Raw genomic sequence first — 26,436 nt, 5'->3', positions numbered from 1 at the left:
ATATTCAGGGCGGGAAGTTTTTTTTTATTTTCTTGTACTTTTGATGATAAAGTTGAAGTAGCTTAAATGTCTAAGTAGAGCTGATTCAGTATTTAGTTGGGTGGTTGTGTGGCTAGAGGAACACAAAGATACATCTATACCTTTAAATAAGCAATGCTGCACAAAGAGGATTCTTTGAAACTACAGGATGTAGTTGCATTGGTTTGGTTTTACTTCTTATCTTTGAATCTTTGTCTTTAAACACCGGAGAAAACTGATCAGAGGAAACGAATCTCGCTCTCACCAGGCTGAGGACGGGCGTGAGCGTTCGCCGCTTGTAGTAGCCGCAGCAGCAGAGTTTGAGATTGAGCAGCAGAGCGTAGTAAGACACCAGGTAAAGGCCGTCTGCGTTCATCAGAGACTGGCAGCTCAGAGTGTCGCCTGTCTCGAAACCTGGGGAGTGAATGCCGCCTGCAGGGACACAGATTTAGGATTACAAGTTACATCTGTAGAGGACGTGTCGGTGTTCTCAGAGGTCAAATGTGACGGATTATATATGAATTAATAACACCTACAGCACAAGTGAAAAAGAAAGAAAACTGAGACAGTGAGAGAGCCAATGAAAGGGAGTGTGCAGGTGAGAGCAGGCAGCGAGATACAATCTGTTGGCTGAAGGCGACTGAAGTGTTTTAATCAAACACCTGCTCTGGGGATTTAAAGTCCAAACTATTTCATTAAGTCAGCTGAGCGTAACATTTCATTTAAGTCATAATTTTGCTCTGCTGATGTAAAAACTCCCAGCAGGCTTGCTGCTCTTAGCGATGGATGTCATGACTGTAAGGCAAAAAGTTTTCTTTAATAACTGTAAGAAAATAAACGTACTGCATTTAAACTACACACCGATGACAAATAACAGGAAAAAGCAAAATCCATGCCAGCAAAACCCTGACGTCAGCGACCTGTGCATACAAGAGGGTCTTTGTTACCGCACCGCAGTCAGAACAGAAATTTGTACTGATAATAAACTGATGCTCTTATAAAAAAGTACAAAAAACTAATCTGAAGTACCGCCTGCCAAATCTGTTGCAAAAGAAACATTACACAACAATGTTACGGGGATTTTAATCACATATTCGAGCCATTTAGAGGTTTTAAAAACAAGCATGGAACAAGACCAGAGAGTTTATGAAAGAACAACAACACCCACGACCCACACAGGACACCGCCACAGAGAGGAAGCCCAATCTGCACCAGAAACCGAAAGTGAACTCATTTAAGCTCCTGAATATTTTACCAGGTTTCCTCAAAGCAGCGCACACATACAGAAAACCGCATCTGAAGCTTGATGTTTTCTTCCACTACACAGTTATGCTGTTTATTTGAGATGCAATATTTTCTGCTACAGCTGATTTTTACTGAAACTTCAAAGAAAAGAGCGTTGCATCCATTCAGGTACCCCGACTGTCACTATTATCTATTAGAAGGAACAACCAGAGTTAACTTCTGAAGGTGTGAAGAACAGAAACATCTTCTTTAACTTTTATTGTTTTAATTATAAGGAGGTAAAAACACAGATGGGCTTGAAAGAAATTAGAAAAAAATAAGACAAGGCAGGCTGGAAGTTCTCTGGCAGTTCCCCGACCCCACAGGTAATGGTCTTGATTTCTAAATCATCAAATTTAGAGTGATTTAGAAAATGCATATATATTGTACATTAATTTAAAAAAGCATTTGTGTCCAAAAAACTCTTTAAGACTCTTTTCTCAATCTCATGTATTTATGGAGGAGCTCAGGAGAACCTTCAACAGTGAGAAGCTACAGACCTGTCAGTCAAGACACAGGAAACAGGCTTATAGAGGAGCTAGCATTAGCTAAAAGCTAAGTAGTGTTAGCTAAAAAGCTGGAAAAGCTAGCTGTTTATGCAAACGGCTAGAAAATGACTGTTTGCACTAACAGTGATTCAGCAAAGAATGAACTTCTCAATAGCGTCCAACAAAGCAAGATTTTTATTACCTCGCTCAGTTACAAAAAATAATCACCTTTGAGGTCAAATAAAATGAAAAGAAATGTAAATAAATATAAAATGCAGTAACAGAGCCACTCACAGAGCAGAAAAAACTGCATTAGCATGAGAACCTGTGCATTGTGACGTCACTAACTCTGCTAATTGGTTGAATGAATGTGCAGCCAAGGTGTTCATTAGTCAGACTAATCTCAGCAGTCTTCTGATTGGACGATGGGATAAGGAGATGGGGCTCATTTGCCTGATTGATGGGTTGACAGACTGAAACATGATATCATAAATGTTCCAGGAGTGTGCGAGGCAGTGTGGCATTTCCACGTAATTTTTCTTCTGAAGAGTTTTTATCCCCAAAGCACCCACCCTCCGTCAGCTGTGCAGACATGTTCTGCATTACGACTGCTGTGAAATCACAGCAGCTGTTCGTGAGCGTGAGGAAATCTTATTAATCAGACCAACTAAAGGTGTGTTAGGACTGGGAAGGGGCCTTTGGAAAATGTAATTTAACCATGACCACAAAAATGTTGAGAACCTCAGCATTTAGATCATCTACTGTAGAAAAAAAGAAACAATAAATGTTATTCTTTAAACTGATTTTTAGCGTGTCTCCTTGTCATTGAGTTCTTGCAGTAGTAGAGATTTGTCTTGTCTTTGCACTCTGATATTCCCAGCGCATGCCTGCAGTGTAATATATTTACTTAAACAGGGAGAACCATCTCCTCCCTGAGCAAATATGTGTGTGTTTGAGTAGCAAACTCATGCAGATCGCAGTACAGGAATCACTCCACTGCAGTAAATCTAACCTCCCTCCCTTCTCCCCTCACTCACCAGCCTGCAGTCCAGAGCAGAAGGTGGAAGAGAAGTTCTGCAGCGACATGTCCACCTCCGTGGCAGTGGACATCCCCAGCAGGCGGGGCAACTGTCCAGCCAGAGACTGCACGAACAGTCTGGCGCTTTGCTGGTCAGCCTCTTGGTTGCGGAGCAGTTTGAGGGACAGGGCGGCAGTGCGCAGGGAGCGGTGACCTGGGAAGTCGCGGGACAACTGCTGGTCCTCGTCAGCCAGCGACATGTTGTCGGACCCGATGTCGGAGACGTCAGAGCGCCCCGAGTCTTTCTCGGCAGCCATGGAGTACTGATCGCACGAGTCAAACTCTGTCCGTGACAGGTCCTGCTCCTCCATGCTGGTGGGCAGCAGGAAGAAGCATGAGATTGTTTTTATTATTTATATATTCTTTCTTTACTTAATTACTATTTATCATAATTTCAATTCAGCAACTAGAGAAACAGCAGTACCTGAAGTTGCTCTCGCTGTATCGTGACCCTCCTCCGTGGTGCGACCGAGACCTGGATTCCACAGACAGGAAGTTCGTGATGTCGGGGTAGACGAGGGCGTGACTCCTTTGCACCACATCTGGAGGAACTGCACCTCCTCTCTCTCCGCCTCCACCTCTTTCTTTCTCTCCTCTTCCCTCCACCTCCCCTGTGGGCACCCCTCCTTCCTCCTTCTGGCCTCCCTGGTTGGGCACGGGGATCGGCTCGTGTTTGGTTTCCTCCTGATCGCCACAGAAAGAAGGCGAAGGGAGACGAGCGTCCTCTCCACACTCCTCCGGACTGGTGTGGCCCACAGCGAGGCCGAGCTCTCCCACCTCTAAATCCAGGGTGGTTTGGCCCGTTTCCGTGGTGATCCTGATGCTGATGTCAGGGCTACGCTCAGTGGTGCCGGTGGTGGCCACATTGGAGGAAGAAGAGCTGGGGTCCCACGGAGGCTGCTCTGAGGACAGGATGTGTCTCTGCCACCTGAAGTCAGCCTCGTTGATCTCCATGGACTCACGTGTCGACTCGGTTCCATCTTTCAGATCGTCCAGTCGTCTGAGGAGAAGCCGAGCCTGGAGAGCGCAGCTATGTTACCGTTTTATACGTAATCAACACCAGAGCCCATATTATGCTGATTCAGAGACCCAAGAGCTGTCACTTGTTAACAAAATCCCACAAACATTTTAATGATGGACGGCCACCGAGAGAGCTGCTCATTCATTGGTTGAGGGCTGTCAAACTAACTGCTAGGAATGCATTAAGTATCACTGGGTTACACAGTGACATAGAGACCTTCTTTTGGCCTGAACACTAAATCCAAACCCTTTGCATGCACAAAAGTGCTACTTAAATAAGTAATACGTTAAACCCCAGAATGGCCCTTTAATGCTGTGGTTCCGTGTGTTGTCTGCATACCTGCTCAGGCTGGATGCCACGGCCCTGTGACAGCTCATCCAGTGCGCTGAGAAGGGCACAGGCACAAGACACGGAGGAGTAACACGCCTCGATGCCTCCTTTCATACAAGCCTCTGTCATCCCATCCATCACTCTGCCACGGGAAGCAGAAACAAACAGCTCAGTATAGGATTGATCGCCAAATGACGTGAGCGAACACATTACTTTGATTTCTACTTTAATTTGGACCGAGTGACGATTGAAACAATGTGCAGCAAAACAAAGAGTACGGACAAACATCCCTGGGTGACAGATTTCAGGTTGTTAAATTTCAGAAACAGAGCAAACACCAAGTGAACAAAGTTAAGAGTTACTAACAGTCTGAGCAGGTCCAGGTGGGACTTCCTCTTTGAGAATGATCGCTTCCTGGTCTCAGGCTCAGCCATGCAGGGACCGGCGAGGTCATACAGCCGCTGGGGGCTGCCCAGAATCTGCCACAGACGAAAGCATTAAAGCTTTTGCTGACATGGTTCTAAAAACATATGCAGGCAGGTTATCCCAAATGTCAAACTGTTACTGGACCCCTTCGAGTGCATGATCCTCGGCGGTACTTGTGAAAACTTTGCTGAATAAAGATTAGCAAAAGGCTGCCTGTCAGTGAAAAATGATATTATAAACGTAGAGAAATGTCTTTGTCCCACCTCCTTCATGATGCGGATGGCCTCGGTGCGGTGCTGAGGAGGAGGGTAGAGGAGGATCCTGTGGTAGAGCGACTGGAGCACCGGTTTCATTGACTCGACGCAGCTCACCAGACGCACCAGCTCTGCTGCAATGTAGCAAACTGTGCGCACTACCGGTGCAATCCTGGCAGGGGCGCTAGAGGAGCAGCCAGAACCTCTGCCCTGATCGGACAGTCCTCCGCAGGAGGAGTCCACCTCCTGGCCCATTCCTGGGAGAACAAAACAAAGAGGGGCATGAAGCTGAACCCATGAAATCATGCTGATAGAAAGCTTCCTCCTATAAGAACTCATGTCTCCTTAAACTCCTGCAGCAGTGAGTGGAAACCAACACTTTTCACACTGTTAGCTTCAGTCGTGATCTTCATAGCTGCATCAGGCTCCGTTTATGAGCGATCAGTAATTAGGTATTGATTTTCCCCCCTTTCTTGGCGCTTGAATTCCTGATAGAGATTAATTTCCACTGATATTCGCTTTCAAATTGTTGCAAAAAAACAGACAAACTGACCGCCTCCTACAGCGGATTCTTTAGTAAATTCAGTTACCTAAACTGAGTCTCTCTGAGAGGCGGTCTCGGTCTGATGCCGCTGAGTAGCCGTGGTGGGAAGCAATAGTTTTGTCATTGACGGGATTGCCCATGATTGCCACCAGGGATGGGCACAGCTGCTTCCTGGGAAGAGGAACATTAGCGATTTTTATTGATTACATCGGACTACGATCAACTCCAATTAGGACAACAGTGAGGGATCAGTTGATGAAATTTTACTCAGTGAGTCTTACCACACGAGGTCTGTGAAACCTCTGAAGAGGTGCATTGTGGGAGGGCAGCTGCTGAGCATAGAAAGGATGCACTCCAGGTAGAGTAGCTGCAGGAGCTGGTTATCACTGGGAGATTAAAATAAAGAAATGGTTACTGTATTAAACTAGGAAGCTTCCAGGAAGAAACCATGGAAGTGCAGAGGAAACATGCAAACACTGTTTAATGTGGTAAAGCTGACATTTAAAACGAAACCACACGAATGAGCTAAACAGCAGCTAAACTATGTGCAGTTTTTCAACCTTTTCCTGGGCGCCTTCATGTTTGTTCTCATTACTTACACTGAAAGGAGATGAAACACTAATGAAAGCAGAGTGATTATCAGTGACGTCGGCCCATCCTTTGCTCCAAAATCATATATCTGTGTTTTTGTTTCTGTGTTTGGATCAGTCTGACTGAATTATCACCTCCATATCGAGACAAGAGAAATATAACAGAATATTAGTGAGTCAATGAGAATCTGCAGCGTTACCTGTCCACTGACTCCAGCTTTTCACAGAAAACGGTCAGAACCGTGACCACATCTTCACACAGAGCTTGGCTGGTGGGAGAAATATCTGCAAAAAGCCACCCCCCCCCACACGCACCATAAAAAGGTTAATTTGTGGTTCCTGCTTTATCATTCGCCACTATGTACATGAAGTGATAAAAAATCATTGCTTTCCCAATTTCCTCTCTCTCAGTTTCCCCTCTAAGAAGCAGAATAAATCAGTTCCCTCACTGGAACCTGTTTGGCTCTCTGCCTGCAGAGGCATCTATCGAAACAGTGCATTTGACTGTTTATGGTATCATAAAAGCAGCCCTGCCAGTCTCTCTCCGAAGTTGCTTCTTACTACCAGCAGATTGGTGATTACAGTGGCTTTATAACAGCTACAAAACAGTTGGAGCTGCACACTAAACATGACAAAGAGCCCACAGCCACCAGTGGCTCGCAAGCTTTAATGCTGAACTCACACAAGAAACTAAACTTGGACATTTTCACCATTGCTGGGCCAAACTAGTGTCTCTATGCCTCCACCAACCAGTGATGCTTTAACTTTCACATGCCACTCATAAAATGGGCAATAATGTCCCCAGTCCAGCATTCAGAAAGCACTTGGTGATAGTGGGGAAGAAGAACTCCCTTTTAACATGAAGAGACCTTCAAGAAAACCAGGCTCAGGGAGGAGCAGCCATCTGCTTTGACCAGAACAAAAACGTTTTATTGTGTGTACTGCAGGGGCCAATTCAGCGTGAACATGAGCGGGACTGGCAATCAGGGAGCTTCCTGTTAGGTCAGAGTGATCTTAAGGCTTTTATTTAGTCTCTGCTGGACACTCATACCCTACAATGGTCCTGTCTGCAGCATTCATAGTAAGATATTAGGCAGTGAAATGCTGTGCTCATATGCAATATTACATATTAGGAGGTGAGAAGTAAATCCCTACAGCTGACAAAGGAAGCTGCAGAGGTGAGAGAAACCCCTGGCAGTGATGTACCTCGTCTCTGCAGCGGCGGTGCAGTCACCTCGTCTCCATCTGCACCCTGGAGAGGAACACACACAGGAGGCATGCTTACTGTCACTTCAGTGTCAAAACAAATGCGGTACTGTACGTTATGCTTTTATCTACCTGTAATTTTCTACTAGTTAATGTGTGCACATACTGTATACATCTGTATAATATATCTGTGTGTATATAATTAAAGTATTGTGTGACCTCCTGTCTGTGGCGGAGCTGTAGCGTCAGGTCTCCCAATATCTGGCTCAGCGTGGCTCTCACCGCCGTGTTGATGCTGCGCTGGTGACAGCTGGACATGTAGGTCTCGATGCACACCTACACACACACACACACACGAACATCTGTCAGTGTGTGGTCTTTCTTATGTCACTAAACCAGAAAAACCATGACGCACTGTGCCAAGAAACCATCACAGACAGACACCGAACTGTTGGACAGATTCATAGGAGCTTTCCATGGCGTCACTGGTTACTATGGTAACCAGACAAGAGAGCAGCAGGGGCAAGGGGATGTATTGTCAGTGTCAGACATCTTTCAGGCAGATTAGAAGGTTACAGAGTAAACACTGTGCATCTGTGGAAGGTAAGACAGACGTTAGCTAGTAGCTGAGCACACACACACATCGGGTATTCATCTAATTGACATAACGCTTTCCCTAGCCACCCACCCTAACCATGAAAAATGAATGCCTAACCCTAACTCAATTGTAACCCTGACACTAAAACCACATTTTGACATTTTCACTTGTGGGAACTGGGATATTGGTCCCCACAAGTATAGTAAACGTACAATCTTTGGTCCCCACAAAGATATGAATACATGCTCACACACACAAACACACAGCCATTTATAACACATGCTTTCCCGCTTTGCTTTTTGCATTTAAAATCAACTATACCGTATTCTCGCGCTTATTCTACATGAAATTAAAAACAGACATTATGAATACAATTATTTCATATAGAATTAAGGAGGGAATTTCAAGTATTTTGTTTTCTGTAGCATTTTTGCTAAATATTGTCTGTCACATCTGGGCACCTTAGAAACAATGGAGATCTTAATTCACATAACAATTCTTTTTTTTTTCTTTTTTTTCACATGAAAAAAACAAAAACAGCAAAAAAACAAACATAATACGCACTGACAATAACATAATGGCACAGTGAAACCGTCAGACCAGCCCGGTCTGGGGGAGCTCCCCTCCACCTCTTTACAGGTCCCATGTCGTCAGGTTTTTGCTACTGTCCACGCAGCACTTTACAGTCCATCCCTGATGATATTCGGAAGGCTATTTCCAGTCTCTTTTATGACCTGCCTTCTAAAAAACAGTGACCACGTCCTTAGCAGGCCTTCCTTCTTCCAGTAGTTGTGTGAAAATACTTAGTTAAGCTCTGGTTATATAACCCACCACCCATCATCCCACATTACCACCTACAACAAATCTCTCCCACTTCCTCCAGATTTTAAGAAATTGGTCCATTTTGTGGTTCAAAGAAAATGTAAGTTTTTCCATTCTATGTATTTCCTCCATTATTCCTATCCTATCTTTCTTTGTTGGGGGCTCTTTCTCCAGCCACCTCCTGGTAAGTGCTTTTTTGCCCGCTCCCAACAGAATGTTTATCAAATATTTGTCCCTTAAGGAGGCTGCTGATGGGATATCGCCCAAATACACAGTACAGAAATCCAAATCACATAACAATTCTTAATCCAAGAGTGGGGTTTAATGGAAGAGCTACAGAGCTTGTTGATAACAAAATGTGTAAGCCAAGATTTATTTGACCAATTATCAAATTTCTGTTCCATCCTGTGAGCTCAGAGGGGCTGAGAACTACCAGGGCCAACCTCACGTAGAGCCTAAACAAAGACCACATTTGCTAATTACATTTGAAATCTTGGCAGCTTCAGGGATGTTTTATACCACCTGCTCCCAATCAATAAAAAACCCAATACATCCTGCACCATAAGGCACTCACAGATGGGATGAATATGCATGTGAGAGGGACAAGAGAGCAAGGAACAACCTCAAGGTACCTCTTGAATTAAGAGTTGCTCCGGCTCCTTCAATTTTAATGCTCACACTTCCTGCAAGCAATCGATACTCCACCTTGTTTTTTAAAGCACTGCCAGTTAGTGTAAGTACAAACATGTCTGAGGGTTATATTAGAACCTACATAATGTGGGGTTCATATAGTACATGCACAGGGTACATTTATTTATACAACGTTTAAAAGCTAAAAGCTTGTGTTGTACAGCCACAAACAAGAAGAAAACAACAGATCAATAAAGCTCCTCGGTAACAAAATACTCATATTCCTATTTTGCCTCTAGGTAGCACTGGTCAGTTGCTACAAAACAACCTACTGAATATAAAAGATGGGGGGAAACACCGCGATGTATTAGTATTAGCACTTTGAAACTAAAGTGACCATATTTTTGACGAGGGGATAAAGTGCTATGCTACAGGCTAACACAAGTAAGCGGCACCTATAAATTATACAGGTGCGACAGCGACAGAGGCTGCACGAACTAACAAGTAACAGTATGGTGGCTACATCCATTTTTTATTTACAGTCTCTGAGTCTGAGAATGACTAAACTGTTGCCACCTGTTCAACCTGTAGTCAGGTTTCAATTTTCAGCTTTATTTGTGGCAAATCCCCCCAACAGTCACCTCAAGGCATTTTATATTGTAATGTAAAGACCCTACAATAACACAACCCTAACAATCAGATGACCCCCAATGAGCAAGCGCTTGGTACCAGTGGGGAAGAGCTGGGGAAGGGAGACAGGACAAAAAACACACAACCTGTGGTCTACTGAACATTAATGAGTTAGTCTGTTTGATGTAAGAGTCAAATGTTTGGGAACAAGAAAATTATTTACAGTTAAAATAAGGATATCCATCCATCCATCCATCCATCCATCCCCTTCAGGGCCACAGCTGGGTTGGATTCATAGGGCATGAAGTTGGGTACACCAGTCTATCGGAGGGTTAACACACTAATACATCTGAAGTGTCTATAGTTGTATGGCAGGTTACATTTCATGTAACTGATGACCACATTAGAGAGATGGAGCGTAAGCCTTGAGCTCTCCGTGTTTGACAATGCATGAATCTCTCAGCGCTGCCAATCCCTCCATTAAAATAAATAAATACATTAGAAAAAAACTGTCCTGGCCCTATTTGCCTAGATGTTTTGATAATGGAGTGTTGCTGACAGCCTTTCCAGCCACCCTGAGTTATGCCCCAATGCAAATACAATACACTCACACACCAGATGGCCAGCCCTGACAGCACAGAGCCCATTAACACGCCATGGTGACTGGGTTTTTACGAGCTGTTAATGGGCGTCAAACATCACTTAGCTGCAGGAGATGTTGCTTCTGCTGCTGGGGGAAGTGACGTGACAGAAAACATTTGACATAAAACACTCGACCACGCTACGATCAGGTGGTCTGAACATTAATGACTAGCATGACGTTTCTGCTCAGTATAAACAGTAGAACTGTAAAACACTGTGCTTTCTGAAACGTCTTTCTTAGAACCAAACGTCCCATTGTACAGTAAGCTGTCAGCGTAAAGTCTAATCTTTGCATTGAACTGATTAGTGTCTTGAGATGATTTGACACCGTTCTTTTATTCATGACTCCAAATCAGTTTTACCTAATATAAACCAAACTGAATGAGGCATCCATTATGAAACAGCCCAAGGAGCAAGTTACGAACCTGAGCTATCGAGAAACGGGGGATTACTTTTTTATGTTCTATAAAGACCAAAAGGGAGGCTGAGTCTAAGAATGACTCAGGGCAAAAAAACTAAAGTTTCTGAATTTTATTCATCAGTGTTTTTACTGCTGGTGGCTGTACAACGCGGACAACCCAGTTTAAACGTTTGTGAATGAAACTGTCTCCTTGAGCACTTCTGGACTGCTTCCAGCACAGCTGCTATTTTAAAAGCATTTCCTGGGAGTCCCAAACCTTGCAGACTGCACCAGTTCCACACAGAGCAAACATTAACTTCAGTGTCAGCTTGACCCAAGTTTAATTTCAGGGATCATCACTACCCACGGGAGCTGAGACTCCAGCTACATCTCAAAGACCAGGCTGCAGGTCTGCAGCACATCCCTGTTTTTTCTCCTTACATTGAGAACATTGAGCACTACTTTTACTACGGTTACTTTAACTATCATTACTATTAATATCATTATTATCATTATCATCTGGTGCAGTGCCACCCAAGGAGACGACCTTGAAGGGGTTGATGTGTCATATTTGAATTTGTGATTTTAAGCCAGTTGTGATCACACCTCCTAATAAAAACAAGATGCTATCTGTTCTCTTGAACCCCATTCACTGTGAACCCAGCAAAACAGAAGAGCTTAATCTATAATCTATCTTAATCTATAGTTTAATACAGAACTGAACCTGCTGACCTTCAAGGTCGGGGCACCGCCTGACGTGTGCAGTATGTCATCAGGCAGGCAGTGCTGGACATTTATCCAGTCTCTTCAGCTATACGTTCTCATGCTCATTATAAGTACACTGTTCAGCAGAAATCAAAGCAAGCTGAGGCTTGAACTGGGAACAGATGTTCTTGATTACAGCAAAACTGATGATGATTACACAGACGTGTTCCAGTAATATGATGATAATACAGCCTTAAAAACCATGAGTAAGAAGCTTTGTACAGATTGCTAAGCCAGTGAACCTGGTGCAGACCTTGGTACTTCCAGCACGTCACGGTTTTATTGGTTTTATTGGCAAATATTTTCATCTGCACAGCCCTGTCTCTTTGTTTGTGTGTCTGTAGGAAAACTCATCTCACTTTTCTGAATAATTGATGAGATTACAGTATGAGATGAGGCTTGAGGGCAAGTGAGGACAGAGAAACGCTTCACCTTTTAAAAAAAAGATCCATGTTCAGCTCGCTGTGCTAACAGTTCACTTTCCTTAAAAAAAAAATGCAACGCCCTCTATCATCGGTTCAGTCTGAGACAGCCTATTCAAAGCTGGTACTATGAAAAAAAGTCTGCGTCATGAGGCAACAAGCAGGAACAAGCTAAACAGAAAATGATGCAAATTCTTTTTAACATGTTTGAATTTTCCTTTGTAAAGCTCGTTTGGCCGTCCAGTCCAAGTTTAGTCCGGCCCATAAAAGTCTGTCTAATCATTTCAGAATAATTCCAGGCGACAGCAATACAGAAAAAGTCTAAAACTTAATGTAAGAGCTGGAAAAAGAATCCAGGAAAGAAATTTCTGCACAGTGATGAAGTCTGTGAATGTATTTGTTTATGCATTTATTTATTGCCAAGTAAAAGCTCATGTATCTGATTATGAAGATGAGTCGCATCAGTCTCAGGCTGCCCTACCTCAGCAATCCGGAGGATGGAGTCTCCATTAATGTCAAAGTTTGGTGAGTAGGTGATACAGAGCAGGACCTGCACACAGGAGAAACACACTCTTAATAAGCAGGGATATTGCATTTCATCATTTCGAGCTGACTGGAGACCAGAACAGCCAATCCGATTTTTTTGCATCCAATTCTGTGATTGGCTGGTTGTCTGGCACAAATATAACGGTGTAGAGAAAGAGTTGAGCGCGCACGGGCAGAAATGTTGAGAGTGCGAGCAACACATTGCGAGCGAGCGCAAATGCAAAGACTGAGCGAGAGGGGCTGCTATTGTGTGTGTGTGTGTGTGTGGATAACAGCAAACACTGAAATACATTTTTTGCACGCAGCAATGAATTTTGTTCACTCAAATTCAGCTTTTCTTCGCTCAAAGAAAAATTTCTCCTCAAAATACAACACTTGCACCTGCAAATTTTTTTACGTGCGCTCAGAATAGTGGCACAAAAATAACGGCATACTAAACTGCTTTATTTTCATATTAACTATGCCCAAAGCTGCAAACAAAGTTAATGTATATATAATTAATAGCTGTGAGCCAAAAGCTCAGGTTGCACACTGCTCTAAAAACTGTGCTTCATGCTGTTTGTTCAACTCTTGGCTCGATGATTCTATTTACAAGGGCCAATCAGAAGAAAGCTGGTCAGTAACAGCAAAAGGGGGAGGAGCTAAACCAGCTTATTTCAGGCAAAGGATGACATGGGAGCTGTACAAAGACCAAATAAGATACTTATTTATAATAAGTAATCATGCATTAAATAATACAATAATAATGCAATAAGTAATCATGCAATCATGCAAACCTACTCCAGTAGAGTCCAAGAATAAAATATGGAGGTGGAAATCGCTACCATAGCAGGTTCACTTTACATAGGCTAAGTGCACTAAGGAGCGTGCTCCAGGAAAATACAGTCAATGTTAGAAAATAACATCAGTTTTGGGGTCTAAATGATTAGAAATTGACACTATTTTAAGTGTGTTCACATTAAGTGTAGCTACATGATGAGCAGTGTGGGCACTCAGAACTGTAGACTTCTTTCAGTCCAGTTTCACAGAACAATTTTCAGCACCAAGGACAGCACCGGCTGCACCACCACGCAAGCCTGGAAGTTTCATGCATGACACAAGTACAACCATCTGTCATCATTTCAGCCCCAAAAACACATTCCCAGTAGGGCTGGGTATCGTCACTGATTTCTAGAATCGATTCAATTCCGATTCACAAGGTCCCGAATCGATTCGATCCACGATTCGATTTAATTCGATTTAATTCGATTCGATTCGATTTAAATCTGGGATATTTTGACAGTCAGAAATATTATAATTCAGATCAGTACATTTACATATTTTTGTATCAATAAAAAGGAAGCTGACACACGCAAGACTTTATCACAGGTGTAAGCGTCACAGCAGATACCTTTGTGTCAAAGTAGCTGAAGATAAAACACAGAAAAACATGAAGGTGATTTTCCTGGCCTGGGATTTTATAAAAATATTCTGCAGTACATCAAAAACGAAAGAAAACCATTAATCAACATATGAACATTACCTCTGAAGTTACAGCGGTTTTATTAGAGACATGGTTAAGCGTTTTGCATTTTGAATAATTTTTAAAATTTTAAATTTGTTCAGTATTGAACAGCAGAAATGAGGTTTTCTTTTCGGAAGAATGTAAAAGGGAAAAAAACAGCGGCTGACAGCGCTGTAAACAACAGTAGACTTGTGTAACAAGCAAGCGAATAATGAAGAAAGGGAAACTGTTCTTGAAGTACAGAGATAGAGAGAGAGAGGGAGAGAGAGGGAGGGAGAGAGAGAGAGAGAGCTGTGCATTGCGGTGGAAGCAAAACAGTAAAAGTCAGAGTGAATACATGACGATGTTTATGTGAATCTTCTTTTGCTGCTGGTTCGGTCAATATTGTTTGGAGAGAGATCAAACTAACAGCTTTAGAATCGGCGCATAAAGGGCGTGAACACAAAGCTTGGACCCGCCGACACATCAGAATCAGCGAGCTGTCGGCTTTCAGCCCCGACCGTGTCCTTGCCGTCGGGTGAGAAAGGCGACATCTCACTGATTCTGATCCGCGGGTCGCGCTGTGTGTTTAAGTCTATGTGCAGAATCCGTGTTCCTGCTCTCATTTACTGTCTTAACTGTTTGGTGGTTCTTGAAATTTTGTGAGATGTCACCAGAGATTCTGGCATTTCGGGCAAAATAAATTTATATTAAAAAAATCGATTCAGGATTTTAATGAATCGATTTTACGTTATCCAAGCCGGAATCGATTTTAATCGATGAATCGATTATAAAAACCCACCCCTAATTCCCAGGTCTTACTTTCATAACTTCCACCTGCAAGTCTTCATGGAGAGATGGGGTAACTCTGATAGCCTCCAACATCTGGCTGAGCAGCTGTTTCTCCAGTGCCTCCACCTCCACACTAGCTCCACCCACAAACCTGTCCTCACACAGGAGTTTCTGTGTAGAGAAAAGCTACAGCTTCAGTTTGTACCTTCCACTTTAAGCTGGTGTCAGAGTTCAATCAGAAAGGTTTAAATAAAGACGAATAAAATCCAAATAAATAAATAAAACCTTTATTTATACATTTGTGTCTTCCAGTACCTGCATGCCAGTAAGTGCAGTCTGTCCCAGTTTGGTGTTTTTTGACTCCAGAGCCATCTGTAGAGGCAGCAGACAGCGCTCTCTGGAAGCAAACACAACATAGTAATGCAGGCAGTGCAATCACAGCTCTCTACAATCTCTGAAGATTAGCTGACACGATCACAGGCAGTCAGGGATTGGTGTCAATAAAGTGAGCGAACACAGACTTTGGAACAGAAAAAAATGCTAAATATGGAGTGAATAAATCTTGGAGTGGAAGTTAATAAATTAAGCTTTAATAAATGAGTTCTCATCAATGATTAGTGGTTGAAAATGGTTATGTTGCATAGGCGGAATATCTCTTAAAGGCTGTGAAACTGTGTGTGCAGTACTTCAGAGATGTGAGAAGAAAACAGATCAGCAGATTATCAGAACGTCTCCTTTTTCACCTCCATCATAAATCTGTGCCCTCCTCCAAAACCGAAGCATTATAGTTTACAATCGTTACAGTAACAAGTCAGGAGGAGCAATTTACTTGAGCTTCTCTTGTCTGGCAAAAGTCTTCATTGGCCAACCCGTCTGATGGGTGAGGGGAGCGTAAGTCATAAAGTTGAACTACATTCTAGTTCTTGTGTCCTTAGAGCTGCATATAAGCAACATTTGTAATAAACATCAAACCTGGGCTGGAGGTGGGTTGCAAAGCATCTTGCAGAAGTGCCACACTGTTTTCTTGCTAAGGTCATGCTCAATTAACCTCTTTCCTGATGAGTTTACTGCTGGTTTCAAGTCACTCTGTGCAACATGGTGTCTGTTTTATAAATTGTGGCCCACAATAACATCCAGAAGGATATAAAGCAAAGTATGCGTCAGGGTGGGCCTACCTCATGGCTGATTAATATCCCATATCATATCACACCACATGAGCTCACAATGTCAGCTGGTTTCTCAGTCAGATCCGCCCGTCACACGAGCAAAATGCTAAGCTTAAAACTTTGCACAGGGAACCCAAATAATCTCAGCAACCACATCCTTTGCTAAATAAGCTTTTCACGGTAGCTTCACGCAGATATCTTTATGTAAACCAGCTACTGTGTTGCTTCTCCCGCCGTTTCTTCCATCTCTCTTTCCACTCGCTCGCCCTCCATCTCCCTCTTGTTATTTGTGGTTGGTTGAGTCACCGCGCTCTGCTGCTGATTACAGGATACTGAGCTTCATCTCTGCGCTCTCAGGCTGCTCTGAGCTGCCACAACTCGACCACTCAAGCAGGCTGTGAGGAGCCACAGTTTGCACGGCAGTTACCCACAACCAGACCATTTATGAGCAACAAACAACACAGACAACAAAGTCAAAAGACAAAAAGGCAAACATTTGGGTGAAAAACATTGAGAATTTGTCATTTAAACACCAAACTCAGTCACTTTTGAATTTGATTATTTATAATTAAATACATTATAAATTAATCTTCCATCAGTCTGTCAATCAAGTCTGTTCTTTAGCATCTCTCCTTCAGAGATAACAGGCATGAAGTCTTATCTGTAGAGCCAGAAGAACACACTGGTAGAGAAATCATGGCACTATATTACAAAGACATTATCATCAATATTTAATCTAATACGCTCTAATAAAACAACACAGATTATCACGTGAATAATTCATGCCGTGTTGGGAATTTACGGGACCATCACGAGCTGCTGGCCACCAGCAGCAGCAGCTCCATCCACTTTACACTTTACTGAGTTTTACTCACAGAAACAGTCACAGATTACTAGATTTCAAACTCACTACAGCGACTGCAAGAATCAGACAGATCATATTATTGCATCCCCTCTAATTAAAAAACTCCACCAAGAGATCACTGAACTCTAAAAATGTCCAACTGGGTTTTTTGGAATGATTTAAAAGGTGATTAGCACAAAAGCACTTGGACTCAGTAGCACAAACTCCCCTCACATTAGAGAGCTCAGGTGTTATCAACACTGCTTTTTCTCTCAGCTCTTTTAGTTTGTGGTGCTCTCGTACTCATTTAAATAATAGAAATACTGAAAACTCTGAGTTAAACTGTACGATAACAAGAAAAATACTGCAGCTGTACCTATCATTGCTTTTATTCTGATGGGGACCAAACTCACAAAATAAATATAACACTGTGTTAAATAAGATTTGAAAATAGTGAACGTGTTTACTGGGGTCAAGGGTCAAATGGGAAATACGGCCTTTTTAACCAGAGGAGTCGCCCCCTGCTGGCCAGCTGATTTGTTTACTGAGTCAACTGCTTTGAAAAATTCATGTTTTTATTTTAACACCTGTAGTGATGTACCTAAATCTCTATACAATAATCACGCAAAAAAGAAATTTAATAAAATAAAAATAGGCATTTTCAAACAATTTAAACTAAATTGAATAAAAAGCAAAAACTCAAGAAGCAATACAAATACAAACTACATAGAAAATGTAATATATCCATCTATCTATCTATCTGTAAATAGTCTATGATCACAGTGTATATCTGACAGCCCAAAAAAGGATCCTGCTTGTCAAAGTAGCCTCAGATACACATAATAATAATAATAATAATAATAATAATAATAATAATAATAATAATAATAATACATTTTATTTAAAAGTACCTTTCAAGATACCCAAGGACACTTAACAATAGAATAAAACAAAATAGAAGAATGACAATAAAGAACAACACATAAACAAGAGCACAAGATAAAATAAACAATGAGTTCATAGTGAAGATGCAGATTTGAACAGATGAGTTTTAGCTGTCAGTGTGTCCAGGCTACTGCAGTTTAAACTGATCACTTCTCTGACAATCAAACGTCCAAACTGAAGCAATGCTGAGCTCAGAGCTCGCGCTCAGTATTTGCATTATCAACTCAGAAATGACTCCTCTGTCATTTTAATCTATTCAAATCAGGCAGCTTTGAGAAAACTGATGTTTTAAGCCACAAAGTTCTTAGCAGTTTAAATTTCAGTATTCAGTTGTCGGTGACAGATTAGCAATTTGTCCAGGGTGTACCCGGCCTCTCGCCCCATAATAGCTGGGACAGGCTCCAGCCCCGATAAGGATAAGCAGAAGAGAATGAATGAACACTATCAGGTTAGCTAAAGGCAGGAACATTTCACACTGTCGAAGACGCCTCCTTCAAAACAAACCACAGGCTGTCAGCAGGTTCTAATTACACATTTTAATTTCACACTTTCGAGAAGAAAATCTGTCATGTTCAACTTACCGAAGCTGTGAAGGGGAAATCTTTGCTGATCCATTCTGAGACTGAAGCATTTCTATTGGAACAAAGAAACAGACAGAGTGGTTAAGTCACATTTTCATTCATAGAGAATCCATGAATGAAAAGCTGCATTTAATTCAGCACAGACATGCGAAACAGTTGAAGAAATATTCTGCATTGAATATGTTCTCATGTCAACAACCTCCAACCTCTGAAGCCAGCGAGCCACTGAGTGACACTACTTTCATTACCATGAACACAAACACTGCACTTTACTTTGACTCAGTCCCACAGACACAAATACTCACTACAGCACCAAATGCAGATTGATTTACTGCTGAAAAAAGAAAAGGCAGGATTGGATCTTATTTACGTGACACCTGACTGAAAGATACGGGGCTAGCTGACTCATTTCTGTTAAAATTACAGATTCAGCATGAATGCCTGAAACAGGATGCCCCAAATCAAATGTGAGCTTGTACTTTAAGAAAACCAAACACCAAAATATCTGTACAGTCACATTATGTTCAAAGCCGGCCGACATTCACAGCGCACGCTGCATCCTCCTCCTAACGTGACCTCGGTGAGCTCAGAGAGAAATTTTCACCTCTTCTTTAGACTTCCAACCAACTCTGACTGCGTACCACGTTTTTCCAGCTATAAGGTGAAATATGAGACTTGCTGACATCTCTAAAATCTGCCATAAATCTCTGCACGTGCTTTCATACTTTGTCTGCCAAGACTTAGTGAACAGCAGCTTTGTCCCTGCACTAAACTCTCTCACATATGTTCTCTGCATCTGCATCAGGCTGTTCAGCATCCTTTACATCCGGAGACGACCATGACCTGCAGTGACTGATGCTGTGGGCATGTTTCTATTCATGCGAGCGGTCTGTGAAGAAAAGAGCAAACAGAACTGATATATGATATCATCTTTTTTGGAAAGTCACAGTTCAGGCCTTTTGTGCATGTGTGTATATGCAAGCATGTGCCTGGAAAGGGCCTGCAGCTTTCTTTGGACATACCCAAATAGGTGTGTGTGTGTGTGTGTGTGTGTGTGTGTGTGTGTGTGTGTGTGTGTGTGTGTGTGTGTGTGTGTGTGTGTGTGTGTACGATTACACAATGACCCCTTCTTCAGCGCAACCTGAACTCATTCTCTCCTTGCTGTCTCAATGAGTTCCACCTGCCACTAAAAGGTCACGCTGACCCGTTTAATGCTAACAGTCTCCTCGCTGACGTCAGTGGAAATCGTTTTTCACCGTGTGCTTATATATTCTGGCTTCTGTGGCACGTTCTCATTGTTGTCACAAAGCACTGAAAGTCACATGATTTGTGTTCGGCCGCATGATTCGTTTGTAAAAGGTCATTGCCAGTTTCTAGCATGCTGGATTAAGTGTAACAAAGCTCAGAGGATTATTTGACAGAATTCAAACCGAGCTCTAACTTGATGACCCTCCGTATCCGTATCCGTACCGGTACGCCATCAGCTTTATTCCAAAAACTCATCCTGCAGAACTGAAAGATAACACAGTGATGCAGAAGTGCTAAAAACTGCAGTTCCACTAACGTCCACTTGAGGCTGGCACCGCAGAGGATTCAATCCCCATTTACTTTCTTGTTAAAAGGCCCAATTTTACAGCAAAAACAATCAGATTTGCAGCCTGGAGCATTAAACTCTTTTAGCTTCATGTGATAATTGGGTTTTTCATAACAACTCTGAGAATTTCTGTCATAATTCATCCACCTGGATAATGAAGCGATGTTGGCTGGAGTCCCAATCAGACTTTGCTACTCATTATTATTACTATTATTATAATAACTATAATAATAATAATTCCAAAACAGTGTGGGAGCTTGGACACCATGGTGTGTCCGTTTTTGTTATTGCTTGATGTGATGTGTGTGTGAACTCTTCAGTGCATAAATATTATTAAGACATTTTAAACCATATTAACTACATTTTATTTAATAAAGAAACCAGAGGAGGACTCCTCTACTTCTATATTTCCCTCCACAGTGAAGCTCGTGTCTCGCGCTGAGGCGAGAACTCGTGAAAGGTACTGAACTGTGCAGACAGACAGTAATGAGACAGGAAAGAGTTTCTGCTCAGAGTCTGGAAACCTCTGAAGAAGCTCCTTCATGCTTTCTTCGTCTCTGTCAAATACTCCCAAGTTATTGCAGTAATGAATCAGCAAATATTTGCCTTGTGTATTTTTCTATAACGATCCAATCTAATTGTCTAAAGCCTGACTGGAGCATTTACCGTATTTCTTTAAGAGAGGCTGACATTTGGCATTAGAAAATAGGTGCGGAGCTCAGCACAGGGGCATGGCAGCCATATGGCACCGTGGCTGCTCAGATTATGGTCCTAAAGATTTCCTGGCTTCTTGCTCAGCCTTCACAGCCTCTGGGCTGAGTGCAGGAGCTGCTCTCGGGTTCCTAAAAGCTAAAAGCAGGTGAGAAGTCGCAGGTTCCCCTCATCCCTGCTCTCCCTCCGCCTCCTGTTGACAAAGAGCCCGGAGGGGCTGCCGTGCACTCACCGCAGGCGTAGACGCAGGCATCGCGGATGCCTTTGTATTTGTGGCCGGACGCGTCTTTCTGCAGCTTCCTCAAGAGTTCCTCCATGCTGATTTCAAAGACGAGACGGCTTTAAAACAGCAGAGCGCAGAGGGTGGGTCTGCGTGTCCGAGGGATTTTATGGGTGCTATGACAGCGACAGCATCCCCGAACCCCCCCGGGGAAGGCGATGATTCATTCCTAACTGCCAGCCAATGATGTCAGGCCAGCCGCCGATCCTGCGAAGGTGGAAGGAGGAAGCGCGTGTGCGTATTTTCCCAAATCCGAGGCTTCGGCCTTCAGAAAGAGCAGCGCCGATCAGCTGACGTGCGACAAATAGTCGTGTCAGCCTGCTGCCCGTCCAGCCGCGGACACACGCAGGGAACAAACGCGCTTCGCTCGTGTCCGTGGCTCGTTTATCCCTCCGCGCTGCCGCGTTGGGAAAGTCCGTTCCAGCGGATACTTGCGCTCTTCGCGGAAACCAGATCCGGTTTTTCTTATCTTCGCATCAAGCTGCCTGCATGGCAGGAGCACGCGCACAGCTCTGCACGGTGAGCGCCATCCGCTATAAGGTGGATTCCTGTCCAACCTGGCAACACAGTATTTACACGCTCTCCCCGCGGGGACGTTTGAAACTGCGGCAGCGACGCTGGAGTCACTGGAATGGGATTTCCTGCGGTCTCAGCCGGTGACAGGTGGAGGAAGCTCGGGCACAGCTGATAAGGCGATTCTGCTTTCAGAGTAAAGCACAAATTCTAAAATAATTCATATCAGTGCGTCATAGTTTCATTTTTGCCCCAAAAAGGCTCAGCTCAAAGCTCAAAAGCTCAACCTCAGGGATATGAAGTAATATGAAGTCAGTGGGCTTCAGTGTGTGTTTCAGACCGTCCAGAACTGCAATTCCATTAACGGCCACTTGAGGCAGATTGTAAAAGAGCGTCAGTCAATGTGGAAGTCCTTTAAAGCAGTGGTTCCCAAACTCTTTTTTGCTAGGTCCCCCCTTTGTTTTAAAAAGAAAAATGCCCCCCCCCCCCCCCAAACACATCCTCCAGCCACAGCCACACACACCTATATTTTGCTCCGTTGCATTTATTTCACACCTCAAACATTTAGTAAACAATTCAGCAAATACAAGTAATCTGCAATAAATTACAGGTAGTGATAAAATAAACTACTAACTCTTTTACGCTGCTTCCGCACCTACACGGGTATTTTTGAAAACGCAGCTGTTTCGTCCACGTAAACGGCGTTTCGAATCACTGAAAACGGAGATTTTCTAAAACTCCTTTTTTGCGTTTACGTGTGGACGAGGAATACAGAGTTCGTCACAGCGTCAAAGGTATGTGCCTTTTTTCACGTCACGCTGTGCGCCACGTTATTGTTCACAGGAGATGAATTGCAGAATGGCAGATAGAGACAAAATACTGTTAATCTGACTATCTGCAGGTTTTACACGCTTACATATACACACGCAGTTACTTTCCCTCCATTTACAAAGGCAGAGGCGTCACGGTGTGATTATTTTACGTGTAGTTGTTTTTTTCCTGTGTAATAATATTCAACATTGCTGTCAATACATTTTTCAAAAAATCTCTCTGTGCAAAATAGGTTTAAAAACATAAACAGCTGTGGGATCCTGTTTGTCTGTGATTTGGAGAGCCCAGCGTGCTCCCCGCAGGGAAAACTAATTCTGTCACAGAGACCTACCTCGGCACTTGTGCAGGTGAAGCCAAAGGAAGATATGCTTCACCGTATTTTCTAGTCTTTGGCTTGAAAGGAAGTTGGTTTGGAAACATATTTGGCTATGCTTCATCTCCTGCTTTGTGTTTGTGTGGACGCCCCGTCAAAAACCTGTCAATTATGCTAGCAGTGTACAAGCATTCTTCTTTTTTTTTCATACCCCCCCCCCCCCCCCCCTGCAATGGCTCTGCGCGGGCCCCGCACTTTGGGAAGCTCTGCTTTAAAGAGACATTGTTTCTGAAAGGCCACTGAGCAGTGAGAGCTGTGGGTGCAAAAGCATTTCAGTTCCTGTTGAAGGTAATGACATCCCTCTGATGGCACCCAGTGAATTTATCCTCATTTTCTAGTCATTCTGTATAAAATATGAAGGTCATTTAATCCATAAGTGTCAGAAGGAGGATTATTCTGGATATGCTCACTGGTTAACGCGTTGACTATCCCTCCCTGAGGCAACTATTGCTGTGATTGGGTGTTGCCCCGCAGCTTTCCATATTAAAATACCAAACTTCAAAGGAGAGACAGCATAGAGACTATAAAAGATGGATGAAGTAACAGTGACATCATCACCCACTAGTTTCCAATCCTGCATTTTGAAGCTTTGGTGTTTGCGTTTGGACACCAAAGAAGTTTTCATATTTTTAACGAGAGGCTGGAACATGAAGTTATAAGCTAATGCTAGCTAGCTTGATTAGCAAGCTACAGCGATAAATTGTAAGAGCACAACACACAGACACATTACTGCTAATAATAATAATAATAATAAAGGACCAATGAAATATCATTTCAGAGTTCAAGTATCTCGGGGTCTTGTTCGCGAGTGATGGGAGAAGGGAGCCGGAGATCGACAGACGGATTGGGGCTGCAGCTGCAGTAATGCAGACGCTGCACCGGTCCGTCGTGGTGAAGAGGGAGCTGAGTGTAAAAGCGAAGCTCTCAATTTACCGGTCGGTCTACGTCCCTACCCTCACCTATGGCCACGAGCTGTGGGTAGTGACCGAAAGAACGAGATCGCGGATACAAGCGGCAGAAATGAGCTTCCTCCGAAGAGTGGCTGGCCTCTCCCTTAGAGATAGGGTGAGAAGTTCGGCCATCCGGGAGGGGCTCAGAGTAGAGCAGCTGCTGCTCCACATCGAAAGGAGCCAGCTGAGGTGGTTCGGGCATCTGACAAGGATGCCCCCTGGGCGCCTCCTGGGTGAGGTGTTCCAGGCATGTCCCACCGGGAGGAGGCCCCGGGGCAGACCCAGGACACGCTGGAGAGATTATATCTCTCGGCTGGCCTGGGAACGCCTTGGTATTCCCCCGGATAAGCTGGAGGAGGTGGCTGGGGAGAGGGAGGTCTGGGCCTCTTTGCTTAGGCTGCTGCCCCCGCGACCCGGCCCCGGATAAAGCGGATGAGGATGGATGAAATATCAGAAAAAATGAGGCATCCAGGACTAGTTGATTTCACTGTGACTACACTCATCTTTTATATACAGTCTGTGCTTAAGGCCAAAGCCCTTTTAGAAGCATGTCTTGCCAGTCTGCAGCCATCGTGAAAACCCAGCTGGACTCATTATCATTATTCTATATTAATAACATAACAATGGTCACTGAGACATAACAACTGCAGGTTTAAAATCATTAATCAAATCTACTTTCTTTCAGTTTTATATCACTCAAAGAAAACTGGCAGAACCACTACTGCATATTTAGCAAGCTAGCATCCAATAAAATTCCTCTTCAGCATGCTGGGCATTAGTTTATATCTAATTACATAAAGAAGTTATAGATTTTAGGCCTGGCTACCATTTTCCTCATCAGGGTACTGAGCCAGAACAAAGACTGAAGCATCAAGTAAAAGTTAGCCAGTGTTTCCATGATATTTGAGAAATCATCTGCCTTGTAAGTGCAAGCAGCAATCTGCATTATGACATACATTTAGAACATTCACGAGCTGTTGCTTACTGTGTCTGCGTGGTTATTTCAGCATCAATCTCAACTGAACTGAAAAGTGCTGCTGTGATGAGTGGACTGTCTGACAAGGTGATCTCCAAATCAATGGTAAAATGATACCTGTAACATGAGCTGTGCTCTCCACAATGACTTCACCTTAGTTTACTGGTGCCCCCTACAGCCACTGATAACTGACATTATTAAAAATCTAATAGTGATCACAAGAATGAATCTACTGAATGTCAGTAAAGAACAAACTCTGAATAAAGAAACTGGAGACAAACGTATGTACTCGCAACACGTTCTGATACTGGGCAGGGATAGCTCAGTAGGTAGAGTGGTGGCCCCATGATCGGAAGGTCGGGGGTTCGACTCCACTGAACGGCTACCCTGAGGTACCCGTGAGCAAGGTACCGTCCCTACACACTGCTCCCCGGGCGCTGCACAGGTGGCTGCCCACTGCTTCACTGGGTGAATGGGTTAAATGCAGAGGAACTATTTCCCTATGGGGACTAACACATGCACATTACATTATTACATTACATGCATGTAATAACTTTCAAGTGTTTTTCAGTGTTGGTACTTAATACTTTCTTAATGTACTTGTTTGCTTGACCATTCAATAGTTTTGTGACTCTGTGACTTCCAATACGCTGAAGCAACAACGTGACCTTTCTAAACAGAACTCGACTGCACTCGACAAATATTCTGCATTGATCCGATTTATCCACTTCAGAGGCACCTTAGAATAAAAGCGCAGACAACCAAGAGGAGACATGATAGTAAAATGAATATACAATCATAGATTATGGGTGAAAAATAGGAATTAAAATGACTTTAGATCGAACCTCAACCACTGTATAAAAACAAACAATGGCAATAACATGATTATAGGCCTGTAAGTCACACAGTCTGTTGTGCAATGATGACTTTAATCATGAAATGAGGCAGCACATTAGGGAGGACAAATCTCACTTATGAACGTTTTAAAAAGCTATTCTAGATTCTCGTCTAAAACTTCCCCCAATTACAAAATGACTCAACATTCATCGTCAGTGTGATGCCAGTTAAAGGGATGTTTAAGGTGTCGAGGCGAAGAGACTCATTCGTCTGTTTCTGTTAATGGGAGCTCTTAATGCGCTTAATCTGCTCTCAGCAGATGATAGCTCTCTAACAGATGTTGTTATTATATGGTGGCCTATGTTTGGTGAGCTCCTTGAAATCTGGTGTTGATGCAGTTTGGGTTTTTTTTTTTTTTTTGATAGCCAATAGCACTGAGAGAGAAGCTGCAGGAAATGTCAGCAAACATTTCCACCATCTCAGGGATCAGCGACTGCCTGACAGACAGGCCGCAGGACATGACACTGAGCTCTGTCTGATTTGCTCATGTGCATTAGAGGAGCTCCACAGGAGACCGTGCTGTCTCCAGTCCATTTACCATGAACACCTGAGACTTTCAGTCCAACTCCGAGTCATGCCACCTGCAGAAATACTCAGAAAGTTTGGATGCATTAGTGACGGGTTGGTGAGCACGAGTGGATGGTTTTATTTGAGTAGTCTTGGAGAAATGATCTGCTTCTTAATGTGAAAAAGACCAGAGAGATGTCATAAGAGCGAGAATGGCTACAACACCCGTGTCTATCCTGGGATGTTGATGTGTTGGAGGAGTACCTGGACATTCACATCAACAACAGGCTGAACTGGAA

The 26,436-nt window shown here is 43.3% G+C and overlaps 1 protein-coding gene across 1 annotated transcript in view; it reads right to left on the bottom strand.

Moving 5' to 3' along the window:
• Window positions 1-21,703, bottom strand: part of arfgef3 (ARFGEF family member 3) — a 52,371-nt gene extending 30,668 nt beyond the window's left edge. The window contains exons 1-16 of the mRNA XM_080869454.1: window positions 21,043-21,703; window positions 18,506-18,557; window positions 15,285-15,366; window positions 15,000-15,140; window positions 12,630-12,698; window positions 7,459-7,575; window positions 7,240-7,285; window positions 6,234-6,318; window positions 5,725-5,829; window positions 5,490-5,614; window positions 4,909-5,156; window positions 4,586-4,698; window positions 4,229-4,361; window positions 3,293-3,885; window positions 2,828-3,180; window positions 284-450 (exon numbers count right to left, since the gene is read on the bottom strand). Of these exons, the coding sequence (XP_080725580.1) occupies window positions 284-450; window positions 2,828-3,180; window positions 3,293-3,885; window positions 4,229-4,361; window positions 4,586-4,698; window positions 4,909-5,156; window positions 5,490-5,614; window positions 5,725-5,829; window positions 6,234-6,318; window positions 7,240-7,285; window positions 7,459-7,575; window positions 12,630-12,698; window positions 15,000-15,140; window positions 15,285-15,366; window positions 18,506-18,557; window positions 21,043-21,127 (2,514 nt within the window). The 5' untranslated portion in view covers window positions 21,128-21,703. The remainder of the gene's footprint in view (window positions 1-283; window positions 451-2,827; window positions 3,181-3,292; window positions 3,886-4,228; window positions 4,362-4,585; window positions 4,699-4,908; window positions 5,157-5,489; window positions 5,615-5,724; window positions 5,830-6,233; window positions 6,319-7,239; window positions 7,286-7,458; window positions 7,576-12,629; window positions 12,699-14,999; window positions 15,141-15,284; window positions 15,367-18,505; window positions 18,558-21,042) is intronic.
• Between the last annotated feature and the right edge of the window lie 4,733 nt (window positions 21,704-26,436).

This window comes from Rhamphochromis sp. 'chilingali', assembly GCF_963969265.1.
Source record: "Rhamphochromis sp. 'chilingali' genome assembly, chromosome: 20".
NCBI lineage: Eukaryota > Metazoa > Chordata > Actinopteri > Cichliformes > Cichlidae > Rhamphochromis > Rhamphochromis sp. 'chilingali'.
The sequence above is the reverse complement of the archived record's forward strand: the minus strand, read 5'-3'. Positions and strand labels throughout refer to the sequence as shown.